Genomic DNA, 25388 nt, shown 5'->3' with positions numbered 1-25388 from the left:
GGAATCACAATGCATTTATCTATTATTTCAAAACAAAACCATGGAGAGATTTGAAAACAAGGATGGATGGCGTGGTAGCATAATGGTTAGCACTGCTGCCTCACAGCACCAGGGACCTGGGTTCGATCCCAGCCTTGGATGACTGTGTGGAATTTGCACATTCTCCCTGTGTTTGCGTGGGTTTCCTCTAGATGCTTCGGTTTCCTTCCACAGTCCAAAGATGTGCAGGTTAGGTAGATTGGCCATGGTAAATATGTGGAGTTACAGAGAGAGTGCAAGGGAGAGAGCCTAGCTAAGATACCAGTCAGAGCATTGGTGCAGACTTTATGGGCCGAATGGTCTCTTCTGAACTGCAAGAATTCTATATTCTGTGAGAATTTTTAAATCAAGATGTTATTTGACTGGAAGCCAATGTAGGATCATAGAATCGCTACAGTGCAGAAAGTGGCCATTCAGCCCATTGAGTCTGCACCAATCACAATCCCACCCAGGCCCTATCCCCAACAACCCATGTAGGTCCACAAGCACAGGGATCATAAGGGAACTGTACTTGCTGTTTGAATATTCTTAGTATTATTAGACTAATACAAAATATTTAATTAGTCTTCAGAGGAATATGAAACAGAAGTTTTAGTCAAACATGTCTTACTGCTCTGGTTTACATCTTCCACAAGACCTTACGAGAGACTAAATCATGCAGTGCTGCATTACTTCCTATGACAGTGTACACAGTATATGAATAGCATATTAAAAAATTAAAATTATCCCATTACCAACCCAACATCCCATCTAACATTACCCCTCTCCCACCCATCTTCCCCCCTTCCCCCACATCGTCATCAGTCACGGCCTACCCTCTGATTTCAGCATCTCCTCTGGCCATTCACACCTTCTATTCTCTCTGGACTGCCGTTAGCAGCCTTTCCCCTTTGTTTTTGTGGCTGTGACTCATCTTTCATTCCCTCACCCTAGAGTATAAATATCTCTCATGTCCTATGCGTTTTAGTTTTGACGAAGAGTCATCTGAACTCGAAACGTCAGTTCGTTTCTCTCCCTACAGATGCTGCCAGACCTGCTGAGATTTTCCAGCATTTTCTCTTTTGGATTCAGTTTAATATATTGCACTACATCTCCCCATGTCTCTGATTCCTGTTTCTATATTATGCAGTCGATAATCTTATTTACTTTTCTTAGTTCCTCATTTTTCCTCCATTCTCATATAGACTGTCGCTGTGGTGATTTCATAAGCCTAACAGGTCCTCTTCTCCTTTGGAGGGGGTCGGGGGTTTGAGTCCTGGGGGGTAGTCCCATACAGTATGCTGTGCAGGAGAGGAATGGGTAAATCATCCAGGTTGTCATTTGCATTAACAGTTAAATGCAGCATCTCTGGCTAGTTCGATTGGGTAAATAAAAACTTCCATAGCATAGGAGGTTACTTATGTATGGAAATCAGTATGCACCTAGTGTTCCATCTCACCTTGCCATGTGCTGTTTGGATAAGATAAGACCATGGGTGTGGTGTTTCTTCAACGAGCTGTCCATAACAAGCTTGGTGAGTGTGTGTGGGAGGGCAGCGATGAATAGCACAAGTAATACAGCTTGCTAACACCTCTTCCAGAGACTTTGAGTCACCAAACAAATGTTGAAGTCTAGTTCAACATTTTGCGATGTCCAAATGTCCTTGGTTCAATTGTTGTATTATGTCAAATCTCAGGACTCTTAGATTGACCAATGTCTTGTCATGGATAAATGAATTATCAACTATGCTGAAGTATCCTCTTTCAATGTTCATAATATTGTCTGAGATTGGGATTGTGAGGCATGTAGATTGGCCATCCTTTTACACAGTATTCTCTGACCTGAGCACATTATACATCAGACTTCTGTACATCTTTGATTTCATTCACTTGCTGATTTGTTGCTAGTAGATTTGTTGTTGTTGCTAGTACAATGTTTCTACCTCTTCAACAAGGGCTGCATGCAAAAAGAATTGCAGCATGCTGCTGTGCAGAGGGACCTGGGTGACCTTGTGCAGGAATCTCAAGGAGTTGGTTTGCATGTGCAGTAGATAATTAAGAAAGCAAATGGAATTTTGTCTTTCATTGCTAGAGGGATGGAGTTTAAAAAACAGCGAGATTATGGTGCAGCTGTATATGGTGCTGGTGAGGCCACACCTGGAGTACTGTGTACAGTTTTGGTCTCCTTACTTGAAAAAGGATATACTTTTGGGAGGGGGTGTAGAGGAGATTCACTCGTTTGATTCTGGAGTTGAGAGGGTTGGCTTTTGAGGAGAGACTGAGTAGATTGGAGCTATATTAATTGGAATTCAGAAGAATGAGGGGAGATCTTATAGAAACGTATAAGATTATGAAGGGAATAGATAAGATAGAAGCAGGGAAGTTGTTTCCACTGGCGAGTGAAACTAGAACTAGGAGGCGTAGCCTCAAAATAAGGGGAAGCAGATTTAGGACTGAGTTGAGGAGGAACTTCTTCACACAAAGCGTTGTGAACCTGTGGAATTCCCTGCCCAATGAAGCAGTTGAGGCTACCTCATTGAATGTTTTTAAGACAAGGACAGATAAATTTTTGAACAGTAAAGGAATCAAGGGTTATGGTGAGCGGGTGGGTAAGTGGAGCTGAGTCGACAAAAAGATCAGCCATGATCTTATTGAATGGCGGAGCAGGCTCAAAGGGCCAGATGGTCTACTCCTGCTCCTAGTTCTTATCTTCTATTGTTCTTCTCACCTTGTTTGGGCTTTTGCATTGGGATGCACAATAAATCATCTTTCTATTCTGCTGTTTTATGGAACATACTGTCTTTGCATCAAACCTCATCATCCTCACTCTGAATCTTTGTAGTCATGGAGGCACCTCGTTGACCCTAGAATGTGAGTGTGTCACTAAGGGTTTGTGGCCTGTCTTTATCTTCAAGTAGAGACCAAGGACATTATCTATGAATTTCTCGTAAGCATATGTGCTTACTTCTCTATCAGAGAATCCCTCTGCTCAGTCCCAGAACAAATGTGAAGTAAATTGGTCCATGCTTTTTATTCACCTGCATCTGAAACAGTACAGCTGCAAGTCCTGTGGAAAATGAATCTTCAGCCATGAAAGTGGGTAGCTCAGTGTCACAGTGAGTTAAAATATCAGGCGATATCAGCTTCTTCTTCATTTTCTCAGAAAAATCCTGTTGTTATTCCTCCCAGCACCATATGTATCTTGTGATAACAGCTGCCATAATGGCTCATTGACAAACAGATAGGTTTGGCAGGAACTTTCCCACTTGGTTTATCATATCCATGACTCTTTGGATTGTTCTGTTGTGAGGAGCTGGAAACTCCCTGACTGCGCTCGTCTTCTGTGGATCAACTCTGATACCAAAAACATCCACAATATTCCCAAGGAACTTGAGAGTCAGCTACAGAAAATCATATTTGTTGTTGAGTGTAAGCCTTGCTCCCCCTAGGTGTCATAGGACAGCCCCACACTCTAGTGTTAGGTCCTTTCTGAGTGCACTCTTAGATAGGACATCATTCATATGATATATGATTCTATCTAGTCCTGGGATGTTTGACATTGTTCTCTGGAAGATTTCTGGCACTGATGTGATGCCAAACGGTAATCTGCTGAAACAAAACGTCCCAAACAGAGGAATGATGATCATCAACAACTTGGATTTTTCATTAAGGGATAGTTGCCAAAACTATTGTTTGCATTGAGCTTCATGAAGATTAAACTCTTCCTCAATTTAGCTAAGCTCTCATCACAGATGCGATAGTATGAACTTCATGTTGAACTACTTTGTTTATCTGGATAAGATTTACACAAATTCTGATCGATCTGTAGGGTTTGGCACTAGGCCCATCCCTGAGCACCAGCTTGCTGGTTCTAACACAAGTGAAATAATCCCCGCTTCAACAGACACTGGAATTCTGCCCGCCACGGGAATCGGAGCGGGCAAGGGCGGACAATGGGAAGGTCCGTTGACCTCGGGTGGGATTTTCCGGTCTCAGGTCGAGCGAGACCATAAAATCCCACCCAGAGAGTCAGTTAACTTTATTACTTTTGGCAACTTTTCTTCATTTCCAGGTGTAAATTGATGTGTTATGCTGTCTCCAGCTTTCCTCGTCCAGCGAAAAGTTTTGAAAATTCAGCTTTGGAGTTTTTGGGCTGATCTTCTCGACTTTCTAATTTTTTTACTCTGTGAATCAGATATATGTCAGTATTGGCCTCCCTGTTCAAAAATGTGCAACTCTGGTTCTGAATCACAGACAACGGGTGCAAATTTATGGATCAGGAAATGTGATGAGCTGTTCATAATTCCATTGACTTCAGTGTGACCAGAAATTCCTGCCACTGGCAGGGGTTGTAAAATTCAGCCCAGTGCTTCTGTTATTTTGTTCTCTTTGTGTTGGAGGATTGCCTTCAGTTCTCCTTTGACTTGAGTTCTTGAATATCCAACCCTGAACTTATAGTTTTTTCCATGATGGCTGAAGAGAGTTTCACTCTGATCATGTTCCAACATCAAAAAAAAACAAAGCTGCTGCATCTGTGTCTAACTTAAAGCATGTCTAGTTTCCCACTACTAGGATATCAGCATTCTAATAGATTCCAGTAGTTCCCATCCCTTCCAGGAAAAGCACCTTAATATCATAGATGTCATCTACTTCATTCATTGTGCCACCTTTTAAAGGTTTCCCGATATATGTATTCTGTGCAGGTTTCTTGCTATGGCACATAGCCTGGAAGTGGACCATCTTTTTCCTCTGCCCCACTAATAACAGCTATTTTGGACCGTTGATGGATGTTTTTCCTGTCTCCCCTGCTTTTTATGATAGCTTTTCCTTTTTTAATATATTTGATATACTCGACTGAGTCAGCTACTTTTGAGATAGGGCTCCCCCATCATCTCAAACTGCAGCTTGATTCTGTTTCCTGACCTTAGCTTTTCTGCTCAGTTGAATTGCCTTTATTAAAGTTTGATTATCTCTCAACTGCAAGTTGTCAAAAGACATTATCCAACACTGTCTCTGCTCAGTTCATCTTTCAAGCTGCCATACTCATGGTGCTCTAAAAGTCCATACAACTCGTGTATGTATGTTTCCCCTTGATATTGGGTATGTTTTTTAAAGTTAAGTCTGCTGAACAATATTCTTTCTCAGATTGAGGCGAGAGTATCAATGTGCTTTGATTACTTCATGGCTTTCCCCTCATCAATAATCTGTGCTGAGGATATCATCCAACAACCTTCCATCCCATATAACATCTCAGTGAGCTTCCTTCACTCCAAGGCTCAACATGGTGTGATATCAGACAAATCTCCAATACCATTTTGGCGATGCTTCTGCCTGGTTAAGTCTTGGAACTTTCTCAAAGCTTTCAGGCAATGATGGAGAGTTTTCCGTCTTTTTTTTACATGCTTCTACCGTACTATATTAATGACTAATACAAAATGCTTAATGAGTCTGTAAAGGTATAAGATACAGGAGCTTTATTGGGACACATCTTTCTGCTCTGGCATTTATCTTACAACTAGCTGTATGGCTAAATCATGTGATTCTGCACCATTCCCTGTGCTGATATGCACAGCATATGATCAGCACATAAAACAGTTAAAATTAACTCATTCAGAACCGAGTATCCAGTATAATACATTTTACTCCAGCTCTGAGTCAAGACAAGAGCAGTAGTTTCAAGTTTACAGTTGTAAAAGCAGTAGAAAAGCTGAGATTAGGCAGTTGGATAATGTTATAGAGGTAGAAAGAGGCAGTCTTAGTGATGGCACAAGCATCAGCTTTGAAGCTTATCTCGGTATCAAATGTAGCATCAAGATTGTGAACAGACAGGTTTAATCTTAGGCTTTTGCCTGTCAAAAGGATGAGGAAGTTGGTAGCTAGGGACCAAAAACAATGGCTTCGGTTTTCCCAATTCTTAATTGGAGAACATATCTGCCCATCCAATACTGGATGTTAGAATAGCAGTCTGATGATTTAGTAACAGTGGAAGAATCAAAAGTATTGTGGTAAGGTAGGGCTGGCTGTCATAAGCATACATGTGAAAACAGAAGCTGTGCCTTCCTATGATGTTGCTAATGTACAGTAACAGGGACTGAAAATAGATCCTTGGGGTACACTAGAGGAAATGTTGTGGGAGCAGGAAGAGAAACCATTGCAAGTGATTCTCAGACTACAATTAGATAGATTTGAACCCAGCCACATAAGAACAGTCACACCCTGCTGAATGACAGAGGATACATATTGGAGGATTATGGTGTGGTCGACTGTGCCAAAGCTGCTAATAGGTCAAGAAAGACTAGGAGGGAAAGGTTACCTTTGTCACAGACATTATCACATTGGATATCTTAGGATTAATTGTTCATTCTTAACCAGGATCATGATATTTTTGATAATCTTTGCTCCACCTTGTTTGGACAAAGAATTTATAACTGTTCATTAAACTATATTTTTTCCTTTATATACTGAAGTAGAAGCTGCATTTCAGCTTTCTATTTTCATTTTTTTTTCCATTTATAATTTTGTTCCGTATGCCTATTTTTTGTCTGATAGGCTAAACACTGGCAATGAACTCAAACAGAACACCCAATCTCCTTCATTTAGCCTTAAAATACTGCAAAATACTCCAAGTGACATATAAAAATTACAGTTGAATTCCTGTACACATTTAGTTTTTTACGTTTAAGTTTTGCTTTCATCTAAATTAAGCATGCTCACATCCACTATCAGAAAAAGTCCACCTAGATAAAGCAATAACTAAGTTAGATGCAAATAGTTTTTTTAGAATTTAGTGTAAAATATGGGGTATTTATTTTGGCTATATCTTTGTGTTTTTTTTCTAATTGGTTACTTTCATTACTTAACTGTAATAAGTTTACCAACCTGCGTAATGAATTTGGTTGAGAGCCCAGACTCCCATAAAAAGACAAAGAACAAAAAATATTACAGTATAGGAACAGGCCTTCAGCCCTCCAAGTCTGCACCAACCATGCTGTCCGACGCAACTGAAATGCCTTACCCTTCTGGGGACCATATCCCTCTATTCCCATCCTGTTCATGTATTTGTCAAGACGCCCCTTAAACGTCATTATTGTATTTGTTTCCACTGCACCCCCCGGCAGCGAGTTCCAGGCACCCACTGCCTTCTGTGTGAAAAAAAACTTGCTTTGTACATCTCTTTTTAACCTTGCCCCATGCGTCTTAAACTCAGTAATTGACTCTTCCACTCTGGGAAAAAGCTTCTGACTATCCACTCTGCCCATGCCCCTCATAATCTTGTAGATTTCTATCAGGTCGCCCCTCAACCTACGTCATTCCTGTGAGAACAAACCAAGTTTCTCCAACCTCTCATAACTAATGCCGTCCATATCAGGCAACATCCTGGTAATTTTTTTCTGTCCCCTCTCCAAAGCCTCCATATCCTTCTGGTAGTGTGGTGACCAGAATTGAACACTATATTCTAAGTGCAGCCTAACTAAGATTCTATAAAGCTGCAACAGGACTTGCCAATTTTTAAACTCTATGCACTGGCTGATGAAGGCAAGCATGCCATATGCCTTCCTGACTACCTTCTCCAGCTGCATTGCCACTTTCAGTGATCTGTGTACCTGTACACCCAGATCCTTCTGCCTATCAAGGGCTGGATTCTCCAAACTTGCCTGCAACTCAGATTCTCCAGTCACTCTGCACTGAATAGAGGTTTGACTGAGCACCAGATTCTCTATTTGAATTGGTAGCAGTAAAGGGGCATGAATGGCTAGAGAATTTGGCCTAAATTTGTTGACTCAGATGCTAAGAAATGAAAATTTTGTCTGATTGACAGACTTATGATGTTACAATAAGCTAATTTTGCATTTTGTTAATGGATCAATATTTATTTACATGAGATAAAAAGGTGTCAAGTGCTTATAACTTAAATGTTTGGATGATTACTACCTTCATAGAGTTGCAGCAACAGTAGCTTTTTTTTAAGGAAATTATGAATGGGTGTTTTTAAGCAGTTCCACACACATAGGAGGCATTGTAAAATAAAAATAACTTTTGAACAAGCTGAGGTACAGAAAGGCTCACAAGTGAATCTCAGAACAGAGCAACAGGCGGATGCCATTACTTAGAGCTATAGGTTCATTGGTGCTCCACAGAGTTTACATTGGGTGAATGGGCCTATAGTTCATGGGTGAGATTTTCTGGCCACATTCCAAGATCTTAAATTCCCACTTAAGGTCAACGAGCGGGTCTGCCCCCACCCGTTACGATTCCCGTGGTAGGCAGAGTGGGAAAAGTCCGCTCCATGACTCCTCTGAGGATGGGGGAACCATGAGTCATGAAGAAACTGGCCTGATTCAATGAAAATTGTGAGGCTTTGAATTTCTGACCCAACAATGGAGTTGACTTTGTTGAGAATACTGCGTGCAGGCTTTTTGCCTGTAACCTTAGCCTAGATCAGCAAAAATTGAGGGTGCCTGTAATGGTGTAGAATCCCAGAATCAGGTCTGTCCTGCAAGTTTCAAATGGCTCCAGATTTCTTAGCTCTGACAATTCTGCTCATTATCTGGAAACTAATAATGAACACCAATCATACTCGAAGGTTTAGGCTCAATTAGCAGAGATCAACCCCCAGTCTATTCCTAGACTCCTGTAGTGGCCTTTGCCTTTTTCCCTGTCCTGAGATCCATTTATGAGCCTTTTTTCACCTTAACTTGTACAATTTTTTTTTTCTTTTACAATAGATCTGCTTCCCACCAGTTCCAAATTTCAACCCACCACACATAAGTCTTGGTGATGGTTTCTATCCAGCTGCCTTCCTTGCACATTGTTCACCAGATTAGCTCTTCTGTTCTCCGACTTATGTAATGCCATGGGAAAATCTTTAAATTGGATCCTCAACCTTCAAAATACAGCAACTTGAGGTTTCTTCACCAGCAGTGCTTGTAACATTGGCGATTAATCTTTAACTTTTGGTGACTCCATGACAATCAAAAGGAAGTTTGACAGCTCTAGTCAGGGGGAGAATATTGACCAGGGTTCCTGCACCTAATTGCATATACAGGTTCCTGCTGAAAATTATTGGACTGCAGATGGAAATAGGAATAAGCTTGGGTGTAGTGTGTTGGTCCAGCCACCACACCTTATCCCTCCTCCCAACTTCCACACACTGACATAGAATGACGAGATGACTAAAATGCACCAATGGCAAACAAAATGGAGTATTAAAAGCACTAGAATCTTTGAAACTGCACTCAACCAAAAAGAGGCTGAAAGAAGGGGCAAATATATAATACAAACTTTTTAAAAAGCTCCATGAAAATTAAACTACTTTGACACCTATTTCATTTACGAACATTTAAATAAAGCAGATCCATAGGAAGTGAAACTATTTTTTTTTGATAGACCTATTTTTTTTTATCCACAGTTCTGACTAAGCCAAGGCCTCACAGCGATGATTACAGCACAATGAAAAAGATTCCTCCGCCAAAGCCCAAAAGAAGCCCCAACACTCGACTGACTGGTTCGTATGAAGAAATCTACATAAGGAAACCATCTGCATCTAAATTCACAAGCACAAAGACTAAAACAGCTCACTGCACTGGAACTATTCAACGAGCAGCATCTGCTGATGGGCCCCACTACAGCATGTTAAGTCTCCATCTGTCACAGGAAGAGGATGTGGAACCTGTTTATATAGAAATGGGAGGGACTGGAGGAGCAGGTGGAAATTATCTGACAGAGGTGGACAGTCCTGATCAAGGAGAATCTGTTTACGAAGAGATGAAATATTGTTTGCTAGAAGGCAGTTCAGGTGCTTCAATCTTTGCAAAGCCAGCAGCTTGTCCTCTATCCTGTGCAGAACTGAAAACGCCAACATTGCCTGAGGATTTCAGAACAGGCAGCCCAACCATGACAGGCTGCCAGGAATCAGTATGTGACATTCCACCACCATTTCCAAACCTCCTCCCACATCGACCCCCTCTGCTGGTGTTCCCTCCGACACCAGTGCAGTGTTCCCCTGCTTCTGACGAATCACCCCTTACTCCCCTTGAGGTCAAAAGGTTGCCAGTTCTGGAAACAAATTTGAATTACTCTGTGCAATCAGATGGCATACCACCTGCCTCTCAACAATACACAAGCCATCAAATAGGAGAAAGTGAGCCACCAGCGTCTCCTGGCCTGGGTGTGTTCCGTATATCAGGAAAGATGTCTCCTCCCTCAACACCTCCTCCTCTTCCATTAATTCCCACCCCTCCCTACAGGCAAGCTTCACATTTTATTTTCCCACCAGACACTTCTGCCTCTTGTTTTGCCAATACAGGAAAAGTAGTTTTGAGCACAGATGTTCCCAAAGTACCTCAGAAACCTCCCTTACAAGGAGGAACTTCTACAAACTCTACAAGATTGCCTTGCTCACCAGTAAAAACCTGCAGGACAGAACCTGGAAAGAATGTTTCCTCCTCAGCAGGGAATGCATTATTATTTCCTTACTCTTCCACTATTGCCAGGCCAATTACCAGCCCTCTTGATGAGCTGAACAGTCTTTTCAGCTCAGGCCGAAGTCTTCTGCGAAAGTCAGCAGCAGGAAGGAAGATACGGGAGCAAGCAAGTGAGTAATTTAACTTACGTATAATAAATCTGAGAAGTCTACTGTATTATGGGGAGCCAGGTTTGTCTGACCAGTGGTCTTAGACCTGGTTTAGTATCTGAGCCAGAAAGTAATAGGTTCAAGCTCCACTCAAGTGACATAAGCATCGAATGCAGCATTTCACAAAGTGGTAAGTGCTGCACTGTCAAGGGCATCAACTATCGGACAAAACATCTTCTGTTTCACATAGATGTGAAAGATCCCAAAGCACTATTAAAGAAGACACAGTTCTTTCTGGTGTCCTCACCAATATTTAATCCTCAGGAAAGTAAAACAGATTTTCTAGTTGCATATTTCATTGCTGTTTATGGGACCACATTGACTGCAAATGTTTGCTACATTTTTCTATGTTACAACTATGACTGGAAAGCACTTTGGGACATCCTGAGGTTATGAAAAGTGCAACATAAATGCAAGTTCTTTTTAATAGGCTCCAGACATTTCACTGATTTATATAGACAGGCATAAAATAAATATCCCCACCTAATAAATAAATCAGAGGACATACTTGTATTCATAAAATATCTTTTAATACCATAAAATACCCTATCCCATCTTTAAGATATCTCAAAGTTGTCTTCTCTGATTGATTAGTTTTAAATTTGCAGAGGCAAATATGCAAACAAATCAAATTGCAGACAGTTGTATCCCACAAACAGAAATTTGATAAAGGACCAGTCGTCCTTCATTGATGCTGCTCATTGCTGGAAAAATAATGTCAAGCCACTTTCCTGCTTCTTTCCATGTAGAGAATGATTCTTCAAATAATATTTGCAGGAAGTTTGGGTTTGATTAATAAATGCATTTTCTACAAGTGCGACAAACAAAATAAACAGGAAGAAAGCTTTAAGTGTTTACTAGGGGAAGCACGTATGGGAAAAAGAAAACTTTAATTTTACCTAGATGTTTAGTAACCACACAATAGCTATACCTATTAGCTTTCCATATTTCCCTTTCAAACACAAGTAATAAGTCTCCTAGTGCTTATGAAAAACAACATTTGTGTTAACCTCATAAAGCAATTGGCTGGGAATTTCTTTGAATCTAATTGTTCTCTGTTTATCATGTAAACAGTGTTCTTGCCATAGTAGATTTCACTGGTAGAACAGGAGCAGCTCCGAAACTGTCAGTGATTGCCTTCAAAAACATGGTGCAAAAGGCAGTCACCAGTTCCATCAGCAACGATCACTACCCAAAATCCTATTTGCCCCTTGGATCAAGTTGTCAGCACGTGTCAGTGTACCATTATAGTAGTGGATGCATAGCTATTTTCAGAACAGCAAATAACAGTTGGTTGATGACAATAATTATCTACAACATCATTCCATTCCTCCTTTTCTCATGATGACAAGTCATAAATTCATTCATTGCCACATATACTAATGCCGAAATTTTGCTGCTATTTATTCCATCGGGATCTAACAGTCCTGCCAACTGTGCACCTCTGCCATTGGTTTTCCAGCAGCAAGGGGTTGTTCATTGGGAAACACCATTGATAACTGTGGGACCAACAAATAAATAAGGAAGTATATAAATACAAATTCTTTCTTTCATTAAACAGTTCATTGCTCAACTAAAATGAATGTATTTAAATTGGTCTTTGTGCAAAGTAGAAGATATAAGAATAAATGATCTTTTATGTGCAGCAAAGATATCAGAAATGGCAAGTCTAGCTTAATGGTAAGTTAAGTCCTCAGAGGTTTAAGAATTCCAGAAGATATGTTGCCTTGAAGGGTATTAAGAGAATCCTTTTTTAAAACAAATTTCATCAATAGCTTTTCAAATTAGAGGGAATGATTGGAAAACATAAAAGAATTTTAAGTGCTAAACATAAAAGATCATTTACTTCTGTACCTTATAGTTGCACAAGACCAATTTAAATATCTTCACTTTAGTTGAGCTATGAGCTGTTAATGAAAGAAAGAAAGAACTTGCACTTATATATTTATTTATTAGATGAGAATGTCATTGGTTAAGTACCATTTATTGTCTATCCCAAATTGCCTGTTATATGGCACCATTGTGGAAAGCAGATTAAAATCAAGAAATCTGCGTGCATTGAATTTCTGCATGGCCAGTTTATCTGCTGATAGTTTCAACAGAATAAATGAGCATAAATTGTTACCTGAACAACCTTTTCAAAGTCAAATATATGCATGAAAACTGTTAGCAGTCCTTGTAAAGGCTGCCAACATCTTTATCACCAGGCACAACCACTCTGTTTTAAATGGCTAGCATCTTTAATTCCTATCTAAGGTGATATCCAAAGCCACCCTGGCTCTGAAGATCACTGTGCTATACTACTGGTTTGTTCTTCACAGGGCTGATAATGACCGGTGCTGAAAGAATGGACTGATCTTTTTAATGCCTCAAAGCATCCAAAACACTGGAACATTCTGACAGTGACCTATTTATCTGGTACTAAACCTTGAAGCCTACTGAACATACAACACCACTAAATCTAGTTCATTGAGCCTACATGCTAACCACATACAAGGCTCCATTCAAATTTATGAAGCTCTGGCTAATGTAGCTGGAGTGCCTGAAAAGTGTTCCTGTCACGAATATCATTTCAGGTAGGTGCTCCAAGAGAGTACTGTCAAAACAAATGGTTCATTTTTTCTCCCGGTGCAACCTACTCTTCCATTTCATTTGACACCTCCACATGTCTAGCTTGCAAAGATAATCCTTGAAAGGGTGATTGTTCTCCAAGTGATATTCACTGCAGCACTTTGCTAAATGCAGGTTCCAGGTAATGTGAGTCCCAATCCTCATGACATTCCTACTACTTTAAGCTTGTCTTGCAATGCTAGTTATGTCAGCCTGGTGAGATTCAGGTGCATTCTTTTGAGTCTTCTCGGACTTCCATAGCCACACTGATTTTAAGATCATTCAGGGAATAATTATATTGCTTATTTTAGGATGGCATGATGGCACAGTGGTTGACTGTGCTGCATCACAGTGCCAGGGACCTGGTTTCAATTCCTGGCTTGGATCACTGTCTGTGCTGAGCCTGCACATCCTCCCCCATATCTATACGGTTTTCCCCAGACGCTCCAGTTTCCTCCCAATGCACTTAACATGCTGATTAGGTGCATTGGCAATGCTAAATTCTCCCTCAGTGTACCCAAACAGGTGCCGGAGTGTGGTGACTAGGGGATTTTCACAGTAACTTAACTGCAGTGTTAATGTAAGCAACTTGTGGCACTGTAAAACTTAATCAATATTTTATATTTGTTGGCTTTGAATTTAATCTGCCATCACTTGTCCACTTACAATTTTGATCCAACACATCCTTTGTAATAACAGAACAGTTTTTATCTTATTTTGATTTGATACTCTAGAGTCATGGACAAATTGCGCAATGAAGTATTGTGGTTAGCAATCCTAATTCACAGCACTACATTTTTTCCAGCCCTTTTCTCCAATTTGCATTCTCAAGCGAGACTCTGTTGGAGAAATTAAATAGTTTCATTCAATTGCTTATTTTCAAATCTAACCATCTGGAGCCACCACATTAATCACATCTTTCCAATCATTTTTCATGCTGGTTTTGGCAGCCATTTTTCTTTCTCATTCAGGGCACTATGTGTAAATAAAACGAACATTTCTTATCTGACAAAAAGCATTACACATTCTGAAAGCAAAGTTGCAAATTCAACCTGAGAGTTGGTTAAGTGATCATATAGCTGTTAGGTGGACAATTTTATTTCTAAGCTTGTCCATTGTATTGGCTGGGAGGTGACAGCCACTTAGGCCTCAGGTAGTGGGAATTTTCAGCTTGCTGTGAGGGGGAGAAAGGATTATCGAAGTTGGAGTTTTTACTATTCTCCTGTGGAACTACAGGTTTCAAAGTGTGCCATTGTCCCAGTGCACACCATGACCAACTAGAAAATAAAGAGAATGTGCAATTGCTGTTCATGAATTGTGTGTGTGAGATGCACCATAGGAGTAGCAGGGTGTGAAATTGTACCCACTGCGAGTACAAACAGCGATGCAGATGCAAAATCTCATGAGAATCAGAAAATGAGATTCACACCAGCAAGATCTCATTTTCTGATTTTCCCAACCCCTTGCTGATGATGTAACATTTCAAAACATTTGATAAATTTAGAATGATTAGCGGACTTCTCTGCCATATCAGCCCCCACCCATTTCCCACGACCACAACATTTAGAATTCCTCCCAGCCAGCACGACGTCATGTCAGTGAGGTTTACAACTGCTTTTTGTAAAATCTGAAGCAGTTGAGGGGAACGTTCCAGGTGCAAATAGGTAAAGGGGAGAAGGGCATGCCCTTGCCCCGGCTCCACCTTGTCAACGTGACGGCATGGATCACACCTCCATATTTTTTGTGCACAGAGTGCCGAAATATCTGGAGAGTCAGCCCAGCTGCACGCCACTTTTCTCACTTCAACCAGCACTGTTTGCACTGAGTGGAAGATTCTACCCACAGTTTTTACAATTACTAATGAAGTAGTACTGAGCAAATTGATGAAACTGTGGGCTGACAAGCCTCCAGGTCTTGAGTGACTTCATTCTAGGATCCTAAAATAGGTAGCTAATGGAGTAGTAGGTGTATTTGTGTTAATTTTGAAAAATTCGCCAGATTCTTGAAAGATTCCATCAGACTGGAAAGTAGCAAATACAATTCAAGAAAGGAAAGAGGCAGAAAATGAAACTATACGCTACTTAGTTTAATATCTGTCATGAGGAAGGTTGTTAAAATCGATCTTTTAAGGAGGTTATAGATGTGCACAGAGAAAAACGCAAGGTAATCAAGAAGAGTCAGCATGGTTTTGTGAAAAGGAAATCTTGTTTAATAAATTTATTGGGGTTCTTTGGAGGAGTGACACACAGTATGGATAAAGCGAAGCCTGTAGGCATACCATACTTGGATTTCCAGAAGACAACTGTAAAGTGCCACATCAAAGGATACTATGCAAAATAAGAGCTAATAGTGTAAGGGGTAACATATCAGCATGGATAAAAGATTGGCTTGCTGACAGAAATCAGAGTGTATGCCTAGATGAGTCTTTTTTCTGATTGGCAGGATGTGACCAGTAGAGTCCAGCAACAGTCTGAGCTGGGTCCTCATGTTAATGACTTTGATGAGGGAAGTGAGGGCATAGTAGCTAAATTTGGAGATGACATTAAGATGGTTAGGAAAGTATGTTATGAAGTGGACATAAGGAAGTTGGATTTCAATAGATTGAATAAGTGATCAGAAATCTGGCAGATGGAGTACAATGTGGGAACATGTGAAGTTGTTCACTTTGCAGGAAGAATAAAGACAAAATACTGCTTAAAAGGAGAACATCTGCTGAATTCTAAGTGAGCTAGGTGTTCTTGTACATGAGTCACAGAAAGTTAGTTTGCAGATATAGCATTATAATTATGAAGACTAATGACAGAGCAATTAAATGTAAAAGTAAGGATGTTAAGCTGCAGTTATACAGGGCATTGATGGAACTACATCTCAAATACTGGACAGAATTTTAAGCATGTGTTTGTCATCAGCATAAACAGCGATGCGGAACCAAAACCTTGTGAGAGTTAGAAAATTAGATTCTTGCCAGCGAGATTTCTTTTCCCGATTTTCCATGCCCTCTGCCCATGGCACAATGAGGTTCCTGCCCAGGAAGTCAGAAACCTCATTTTAATAAATTATAAGATCATTAATGAACCAGCCTGCCATCGCTCTCCCCTTCACTGAATATTTAAAATGTGCTGATGTAGCGTTGCACCAGTGTGATTTGCAACAACTCTGTTAAACCGTGACCCTGACAACCTCTTTTCTAAAGGGCATATCAGAGGTGAGCGCACTGGTTCGCCACTACCCTACAGGGAATCAATTGGAGAGGGAGAACTGGAGAGGATGTGGGGGCACTGGCTATGTCATTCTCGAGGGCCAGGGATTGAGTCCTGGCAGTTTGTCAGGTGAGGGGCGATGCGGGGGTTGTTTGTGGACCTCTGTTATCGTGGTGCTGGCGGCGTGGGCTCGTTGGGCCGAAGGGCCTGTTTCCCGGGCTGTTTTTGTTCTTTGTTCTTTGTCTCCAATGGGTGTGATGCTTGGTGGAGAGGGTGGGCCTTAGTGTGGACTTTGCATGATTCAGGTTGCCCATGTTGAAGTTTAAGTGATGGTTTCTCAGAAACATTGCCTTTTGTGGCAGCTAGAAATGGGTAAAATGGGAAAATCCACAGGGTCAGCACAGGAGGCAACTGCAAGTGGGGTTCAATTATATTCTCAGAAGATTGTCCAATTTTGGAACTCTCTGCCTCAGAAAGTGGGTTCATTGAATATTTTTAAGGAAGAGGTACATAGATTCTTGTTAGGCAAGGAAGTCAAAGATTATCAGAGAACGTGGGATTTGAATCACAAACACATCAGCTGTGACCTTATTAAATGGCAGAGCAGCTTGTGGCCTACACCAGCTCCTAATTCATAGGTTCATATGTAATTTTTCAAAGTTCTTCTTGGTGCGTGAAATGTGGCCAGCAAAAACAAAAGTTCATTGTTCACTTTAGTGCGCAGGAGGCCTCATTATTCCAAAGAATACTTCACATATACGACTCTGATCATACTTTTGTGAAGAGCCATTGGTCAGTTTACCATGTTACAGACACGATATAAAAACATATTGTTGGCCTTGTGTCACAATCCCTGCTCTTGTTTCCTATAAATATGTCCGACAGCCTGCACAATGCCTTTTCACTTACTTAATTTATTAACATCCCCAGTTTTAATATGGGGATGTCCCAAATTATTCATATTTTCAAAATATATGCACAGATATCGTATACAAAGTACTGCCATTTTGACTGGTAAATGCTATCTTTCTAAAATTAGCAATGTGTTCTGGTAAATGGAATATTTCTGCATTACTCGAGATGTAGATAATCTTCAGCTTTCCTACAGAACTTTCTGATTTGTTTTGATTTATTATTGTCACATGTATTGGGATACAGTGAAAAGTATTGTTTCTTGCGCGCTACACAGACAAAGCATACCATTCATAGAGAAGGAAACGAGAGAGTGCAGAATGTAGTGTTACAGTCATAGCTAGGATGTAGAGAAAGATCATTCAAAAGCAGCAGGGAAGAAGTTGTTCTTTGAGTCGGTTGGTAGGTGATCTCATACAACAAAAGGAGGTCGAAGAGGGTACATCCGGGGTGTGTGGGGTCCTTGATTACGCTGGCTGTTTTTCAGAGGCAGCGGCAAATGTAGACAGTGTCAATGGATGGAAGGCTGGTTTGCAAGATGGACTGGGCTTCATTTATACCCTGTTGTAGTTTCTTGCAGTCTTGGACAGAACATGACCCATACTAAGCTGTGATACAACCAGGAAGGATGCTTTCTATGGCGCATCTGTAGAAGTCGGTGAGAGTTGTAGCAGACATGCCAAATTTCCTTAGTCTCCTGAGAAAGTAGAAGCAGCTACGCACTGCACTGCCCAGCTGAAATTTAATAGATAACATAATATGGAAAGAATGATTGCATTTTCCTTAAGAACCAATTGCACAACTAGTTAAATGATTTTAAGAATTACATAAAACTTAACTGCACAGATGTTACATCTAAAGTGTGGGGGATATTTATTTTGGTAACCTCATTGCTGCTAACTCTAATAAAAATAACAAATCCCTAATTAAATGACTATAATGTACATTTGTGGATGAGTTCCTACATGCTGCGAGTAATGCATCAAACGACCGCTCCCTGAGTCGGTAGTATAGTACCTTACAGTCTTGAAGTACAATGAACACGCACTCCATATTATTTGGCATTGAGGTCAGCTGTAGCATAAGGGAAGCAGGTTGTTGGACTGACAACACATGCACATGACATGTGCTAGGCTTATTAAAGCTTCAAAAGAAACATATTGATGAAGTTCATGTTTCATTCTGCAGTCTCACTGCCTGAAAAATTTGCCAGAACTCAATATATATTTGAAGTACACATTGGATCTGCTGAAACATTTATATATTGCTGTTTAAGGGAATATCTATTTGATAGTCACCTGAAGTCTGTTGACCCAGCAGTTTAACTGTTTATTTCAATTTTCCCCTGGGTTTCATAATTGCAACTAATTGCATTTTCTTAAAGATAGAACTGGTTTTAGTCCCGGGAACTGTGAGCTGACACCAAATAGGATGTAAATTTTCCTCACAGAATCCTACCATGCAGAAGGATGCCATTCGGCCCATCAAGTCTACACCAAACCAAAATCCCACCCACGCCTTATCCCCATAACTCCATGCATTTACTCCAACTAGTACCCCTGGCACTAAGGGGCAATTCAGCATGGTCAATCCTCCTAACCCACACATCTTTGGGCTGTGAGAGGAAAGAGGAGCACTCGGAGGAAACCCACATTGACACGAGGAGGAAGTGCAAACTCTACATGGGCAGTGACCCAAGCCGGGAATCGAACCCGGGTCCCTGCTGGTGAGGTGGCAATGCTAACCACTGTGCCACCGTGCTGCCCCATCATGCTAGGTGGGGATTGTGCAAGGTGGGGTGAAGTTCACTCAGTTCAACAACTCAGCCAGTTGTCTAAATAAAACATAAAAATTAATGTTTATTTCAAGACCTTTGAATAACCAGCAAAGAAACAAAACAAAAATAAAATAAACACCTAGATCTTATGTGAACCTAACTTTATACACAACATATCTCCTTTAAACCTGGACAGCTAATCTGTTTCCCATGGAAAACTAAACACACAGAATCCAACAGCAACAGGTTTTCGGTAAGGCAAGGCAGAGGCAAGGTCAAAACATAGAAATGAACATCTATATTTCAAAATATTATTTAAAATGCTGCAGTAAATGCAGTACAGTGCCACAGTGGTTAGCACTGCTGCCTCACAGTGTCAGGGTATCGGCCTCAAGTCACTATCTGTATGAAGTTTGCACCTTCTCCCCGTGTCTGTGCGGATTTTCTGTGGGTGTTTCTGTTTCCTCCCACAGTCCAAAAATGTGCAGGTTAGGTGGATTGGCTATGCTAAATTGACCCTAGTGTCAGGGAAAATTTGTGGGGTTATAAGAATAGGGCCTTGGGATTGTGGTCGGTGCAGACACGATGGGTTGAATGGCCTCCTTCTATACTGTAGAGATTCTATGGATTCTACAAAGGAATCTGTACACGGATTGCAAAATTGTCACTTAGAGGTACATAAAGTAATTAGGAAGCAAATGGAATTTTAATTCTAATTACAAGAGGGAATGAAGTTCAAAAGTAGGAAAGTCTTGATGAAGCTATACAAGATGTTGTTGAAAGCATACTTAATGTACTGTTTACAGTTTGGCTAACCTTATTTAAGGAGGGAAATACTTGTGATGGAGGCAGTTCAAAGTTCACCAGGTTGATTCTGGGGTGAAGGCATTGTTTTATCAGGAAAGGTTGAGTGGGTTGGACTTATACTCATGGGAGATTTTTAATTAAATATTTAAGATTCTGAGGGAACTTGACAGGGTAAACATTGAGTACATGTCACCCATCATGGAGAAGCCTAGAATGAGGGGTCATAGTTTCAGAATAAGATGGGGAGTCAAGGGTATGGAGAATAGGCAAGAAAATGGAGCTGAGACGAATCAACCATGATCTAACTGAGCAGGTTTGAGGGCCATATGGCCGACTTCTGTTCCTATTTGATGACACCAAAGTCGGAGGTGTGGTAGATAGTGAGGAAGGGTGTCATAGTTTACAGGGAGACTTGGACAAGTTGCAGAGCTGGGTCAAGAGGTGGCAGATGGAGTTTAATGCGGAAAAGTGTGAGGTAATTCACTTTGGCAGGAATAACAGATGTGTAGAGTATAGGGCTAACGGTAGGACTCTGAATAGTATGGATGAACAGAGGGATCTAGGTGTATGTGTACATAGATCCCTGAAAGTTGGGAATCAAGTAGATAGGGTTGTTAGGAAGGCATACGGTGTCTTGGCGTTTATTGGTAAGGGGATTGAATTTAGGAGCCGCAGCGTCATGTTGCAACTGTACAAAACTCTGGTGCGGCCACACTTGGAGTACTGTGTGCAGTTCTGGTCCCCACATTATAGGAAGGATGTGGAGGCTTTGGAGAGGGTGCAGAGGAGGTTTACCAGGATGTTGCCTGGTATGGAGGGGAGGTCCTATGAGGAGAGACTGAGGGATTTGAGGTTGTTTTCGTTAGAAAGAAGGCGGCTAAGAGGGGACCTTATTGAAACATATAAGATGATTAGAGGTTTAGATAGGGTGGACAGTGATAGCCTTTTTCCTCGGATGGAGAAAGCTAGCACGAGGGGGCATAGCTTTAAATTAAGGGGTGGTAGTTATAGGACGGATGTCAGGGGCAGGTTCTTTACCAGAGGGTGGTGAGGGATTGGAATGCCCTGCCTGCTGCAGTTGTAAATACGCCTAGTTTGGGGGCGTTTAGGAGATCCGTGGATAGGTTTATGGATGGAAAGCGATTGGTTTAGGTTAGAGGGTCATTGCTTTTTAACTGGTCGGCGCAACATCGTGGGCTGAAGGGCCTGTTCTGCGCTGTAATGTTCTATGTTCTATTTCTCATGTCTCTTTTACTACTTTCATCCTTTTAAAAGGTGAGAGACAGAGCTTACCTCTGCCTTGGCTGAAAAGCAAGACAATCCAGACATTTATCATTAACCACAATAGCAGAGTTGCCCATGATACATGGAGTATAAGAAATAATGGACTTGGCTTATTTTTAGACAATATCCTCCTCATTCCTCAAGCTGGAATTTTCAACATGGCATCCTTCTCAAATTCCAACCCTTCTTCCTAAACTGAAACCTGAAGCACCTCCTGATGCTAAAAGAAAAGCTGCAAATAACAAACAGATTAGGCTCTTTTGTGAAAGGTGGAGGGGATAAATCACGTTGCTCAATTATGGAAAGTTTCTTAAAATAAGCTACCATGTTTCTATGATTAATAGGGTTTCTTAAATTCTTTGCTTCATTCCAGGATTGACATAAAATGAGTCAGTTATCTTTGAATAAATTCTTCAAAGCTGTTCTGCAATATTGCTGTAAGGCTCCTTTCTACTCAGGGGTATATCTGTTCCCCAATGATACAGCACCACCTGTATAATATTCAAATCTGTTAGCTTGACAATGTTGCATTTTCTGATTTTTTTAAAATTGTAGTGTTTGTAAGATTGAAACATTTATGGAAAATATGCTGTCAGTTTCTTTAATTTTACTTTTTTGTCTTTATTTGTCGTTTATTAGGCACAAATAATGAAGGTAGCCTGAGTCTGTCTAACAGAGAAGAAAACTGTGGAATAGGGAGCATATCAGAGACGCAGGATAGAAATGCTAATAATCCTTTGACCAGCTTGTCTCCTGTGGTAACTGCAGCTCCAGCAGTGGAGAATGGGAATCAACTTTTGAATGGTAATTTGTATTTCACTTATCAGTGAGATTTTACAGCTGTGCATGCAGTGAATATTTGGAAATGAAAACATTGTCCAGAAAAAAAAACATATTCTGCCTCTCCTCGAGATCCGATGATCCAAGTACTCTAAAGTTGTAAAATCCTAGAGGGCCTGCGAGCAGCAGTACACATGTCATTTAAAAGTACACTTGAGTGGGAATTCACGACTCTCATGATTTCCTGGATGTTTGGAATGGGAAGTAGCAGAACAGTCAGTACTGTGCTGTAAGACTCTCTGGCACATGCTATTTGTGTATTTATGATCAGGAAACCTGATTTTTTTCAAAGGTTGCAAAGTTTTGAGAATGAAAAGCTGAAATCTATTGTGTTTCCTTCGTCTTGGTCTTTTAAAATACCTTAATTAAGTGTACAACAGAAACTCTTTTTACAGAACTCACATTAATAGAAGGACATGGGTTTTACCTACTTTGTTAGCATCCACAGCTTGATGCCATTCATTTGAAACTTTCCATCAAAAATGTTGGATGCTGCACTGGATTTGATACCTGAGTTGGCCTATAATTATTTTGCTTTCAACAGACATGAGTGATGTACAAAATGAGCATGATAGTAAGGGTGCTTAAATTTTCACGGGGGAAGTATGCCATCTGCTTACAAGCTCATTCCAGTTCCATGTAAAAATGACCTGAAAAAATGTACTGATGAGATTTTGTACTCTTATATCTCACCTTTAAAGCGAGACGAAGGTAAAGTAAAACATGTGGGCTTAGAACTTACACGATGAGATACTAATGTACAATGGCATTTGTCTCAGATCCCTCACTCCGTGGAGTAAATTTTCAGGAATTACGATTGAATTCCCAGCATGGAGTCTCACTTGACAGAAACATGGACTGGAGAATCGGAAACTGAGGCCAACACTATGGATTCATGCTGCTTATTTCTTTTCCTGATTTTCTGTGCTCTGATTGAACAAGACTGTGCCAAGACGTTTTCTGAGAATTTCATCTTCGATATTAGCAGAGGTATTAAGAGATCATTCATCCTCTGCTTAAATCCCAGATAAACAAATTTCAGATGGACTTGTTGAATAATATTATGCGAATATCCCATGCTGTTATTTCTTTTCTTTTTGATATAACATCACACTGAGGACAATCGTAGTTTCCCAATTATGTCTACACAGCCAAAATGAAGTGGAATCCAAATAAAACTAAATTGTAAAATGGAATGATAGTGATTTTGAGGAATATGCTTAAACCGTTCCATGGTGACGTGTTTCTCATTGGAGGTCCAACATGCTGGAATATCCCTAGCATTCTGCACATACTGGGACCTACGTTGAACACCCATATAATAGATACAAGATGGATGCAAAAATAACCGTTTTAACAGTTCATCTGCTTGTGAACCACTGGACCACTGATAAATTTATTGAGCCACATGAAATATTAAGGTGAGCTATGGTCCCCTTTCGAGCTGGACTCTGAAATTTCCTCAGTCATTTCTTGTATTCCAGAAGCTCCAAGTAATATTTCTATGCCTAAACATCCTAAGAAATGTCTTTAAAAAGATCACTGAATGTTGCTCAACAAAGGCCCCAAAAGCTTTGTGCAATTTACTGCTCCTCGTTGCACATTAAAACTGCTTATTTCTGTGAATCAGCCCTTGACCCCTCCTGTTCACCTTTATCCACATACATTATCATGCGTCTCAGAGTCAGCAAAAATGTGAGGCAAACATTTGGCATCCGCAGTTCACCTCAATTATGTCCATGGGCCCTGAGGATGAATTTAGGATAGTTATTGATCCTCTCTGTTCTGGCTTGCCATTGATGCAGACCTTTGCAATCTAAGGTACTAATGGTTTTAGGCCTTGCCAATTGTTCAACGCTGCCTTGCTATTGATGAAATATTGAACTGGATGACTACAAGAAGCATTATAATTCTCCTCTTTCCTTCTAAGCTCCTGAATCAGGAACAATGCTGGAATCTGAGTTGAGTTATGGTTTATTTCATGGAGTGATCAGGAGGTGAGAAAAGCAAAAGCAACAAAATGGAATTTTTCACTATTTAATGTCCTTTTCTTCTCTGAGCTTCACAAAGATAGATTTCACTCTTCAAATGGCTTTCACTGTATAGATATTTGAGATCTGAACTCACATTGTAGAATTATGGTAATTATAGTAAATACTGAAATGCATTAATTCTCTGACTGGTAATTGAAAAGATGAATAAGCAAAACTGGTCGTAGTTGATATCCCTATACATCTGACCATATGGAACAACAGAAAGGAGAACACTACACCCAAAAATTATCTAATTCTTTTTCCCTTCCTACCCTCAAACCTTCCAGTGCAAAAAATACATGAGTAAAATGTAATGTGTACTTTACAAATGTTTAAATATATTTATGTTGTGTCATAAATTTTGTTTATAATCTAATTGTGTTTGATGGTAACATATTGGGGCATACTTGCCTCTTTTGCTTGTTGTTTTGGTGCTTTTTCATTTCAGATTGGATCTATCTTTCAGGAAGACTGCATTTCATTCGGGTGATGTGATTTTTGCAGTCAAATAAACTGATTTTGAGTCCTTGCTTATTTTAGTAACACATTGCTTTTGTAATTTCCAGTGTAATATTATTGATCAAATTCTGGTCTAAAATTTCTATCAGTGTCTTATCTCTGATGAATTGCATTTTCAATAAAAAGAATATATTTCAGTGTATGTTTCTTTTCAGTTCAGATAAATTAAATGGATAGATATATCAGTTTCTGGATTGTAGAAAATGCTTTTTGTCATGGCTCTACTTCCCCTGAATTTCAATACTATTACAATTTATTTATTACACAGTGCAGGTGTAATTTTTAAAATACAGAACAGTGAAGAAAGTTTGATTGTCATAGGTTTGGATCACTCAGAATCCTTTAAAAATAGAGGAATGCTGATTCTGGGATTCCCAACCCCATTCCTGGGCTGTCTATCTGATGTTCAGGATTGTCTTTAAGGGTGTGAGCTGTCAAGATCCCAGATCAGGCATTCCTGATCTGGCCATCACCAATGCGAAGATCAGAGTTTCCTAGTGCCCCACAATTTTCATGGTGTTGGACCAGGTTCTTCAAGAGTCATGGTTCACAGCCTCTCAGAGGAGTCGTGATCCCTAGTCTGCATGAGGAATCCCTTTAAAAAAAAAAATTCAAAAGGTTATCCTCATCCCCTAGGCCAAGTGATGCCTCCCCAACCATATCAACTCCCATAGGCCCCTCATTTTATATGCTTGGCTCAGAGGTCAGGCAATCATTAGCGTATTAAAGCAACTGCTCCCTAGAGAAAACATTGTC

The 25388-nt window shown here is 40.3% G+C and overlaps 1 protein-coding gene across 4 annotated transcripts in view; it reads left to right on the top strand.

Moving 5' to 3' along the window:
* The window catches only part of myo16 (myosin XVI), a 427405-nt gene extending 402688 nt beyond the window's left edge, over positions 1 to 24717 (top strand). For 2 of the 4 annotated variants that reach the window (XM_080196874.1, XM_080196875.1), the window contains exons 24-26: positions 9427 to 10611; positions 21880 to 22044; positions 22860 to 24717. In XM_080196874.1, coding sequence (XP_080053000.1) covers positions 9427 to 10611; positions 21880 to 22044; positions 22860 to 22957 — 1448 coding nt within the window. In that variant the 3' untranslated portion in view covers positions 22958 to 24717. Of the gene's footprint in view, positions 1 to 9426; positions 10612 to 21879 lie in introns of all 4 variants that reach the window. The other 2 variants (XM_080196876.1, XM_080196877.1) reach the window with 2 other exon arrangements.
* Positions 24718 to 25388: the final 671 nt, after the last annotated feature.

Source organism: Carcharhinus amblyrhynchos, chromosome 10 (genome assembly GCF_965287045.1).
Source record: "Carcharhinus amblyrhynchos chromosome 10, sCarAmb.v2.hapA, whole genome shotgun sequence".
Classification (NCBI taxonomy): Eukaryota; Metazoa; Chordata; class Chondrichthyes; order Carcharhiniformes; family Carcharhinidae; genus Carcharhinus; species Carcharhinus amblyrhynchos.
Note: the sequence above shows the minus strand (reverse complement) of the source record. Positions and strands in the feature narration are given on the sequence as shown.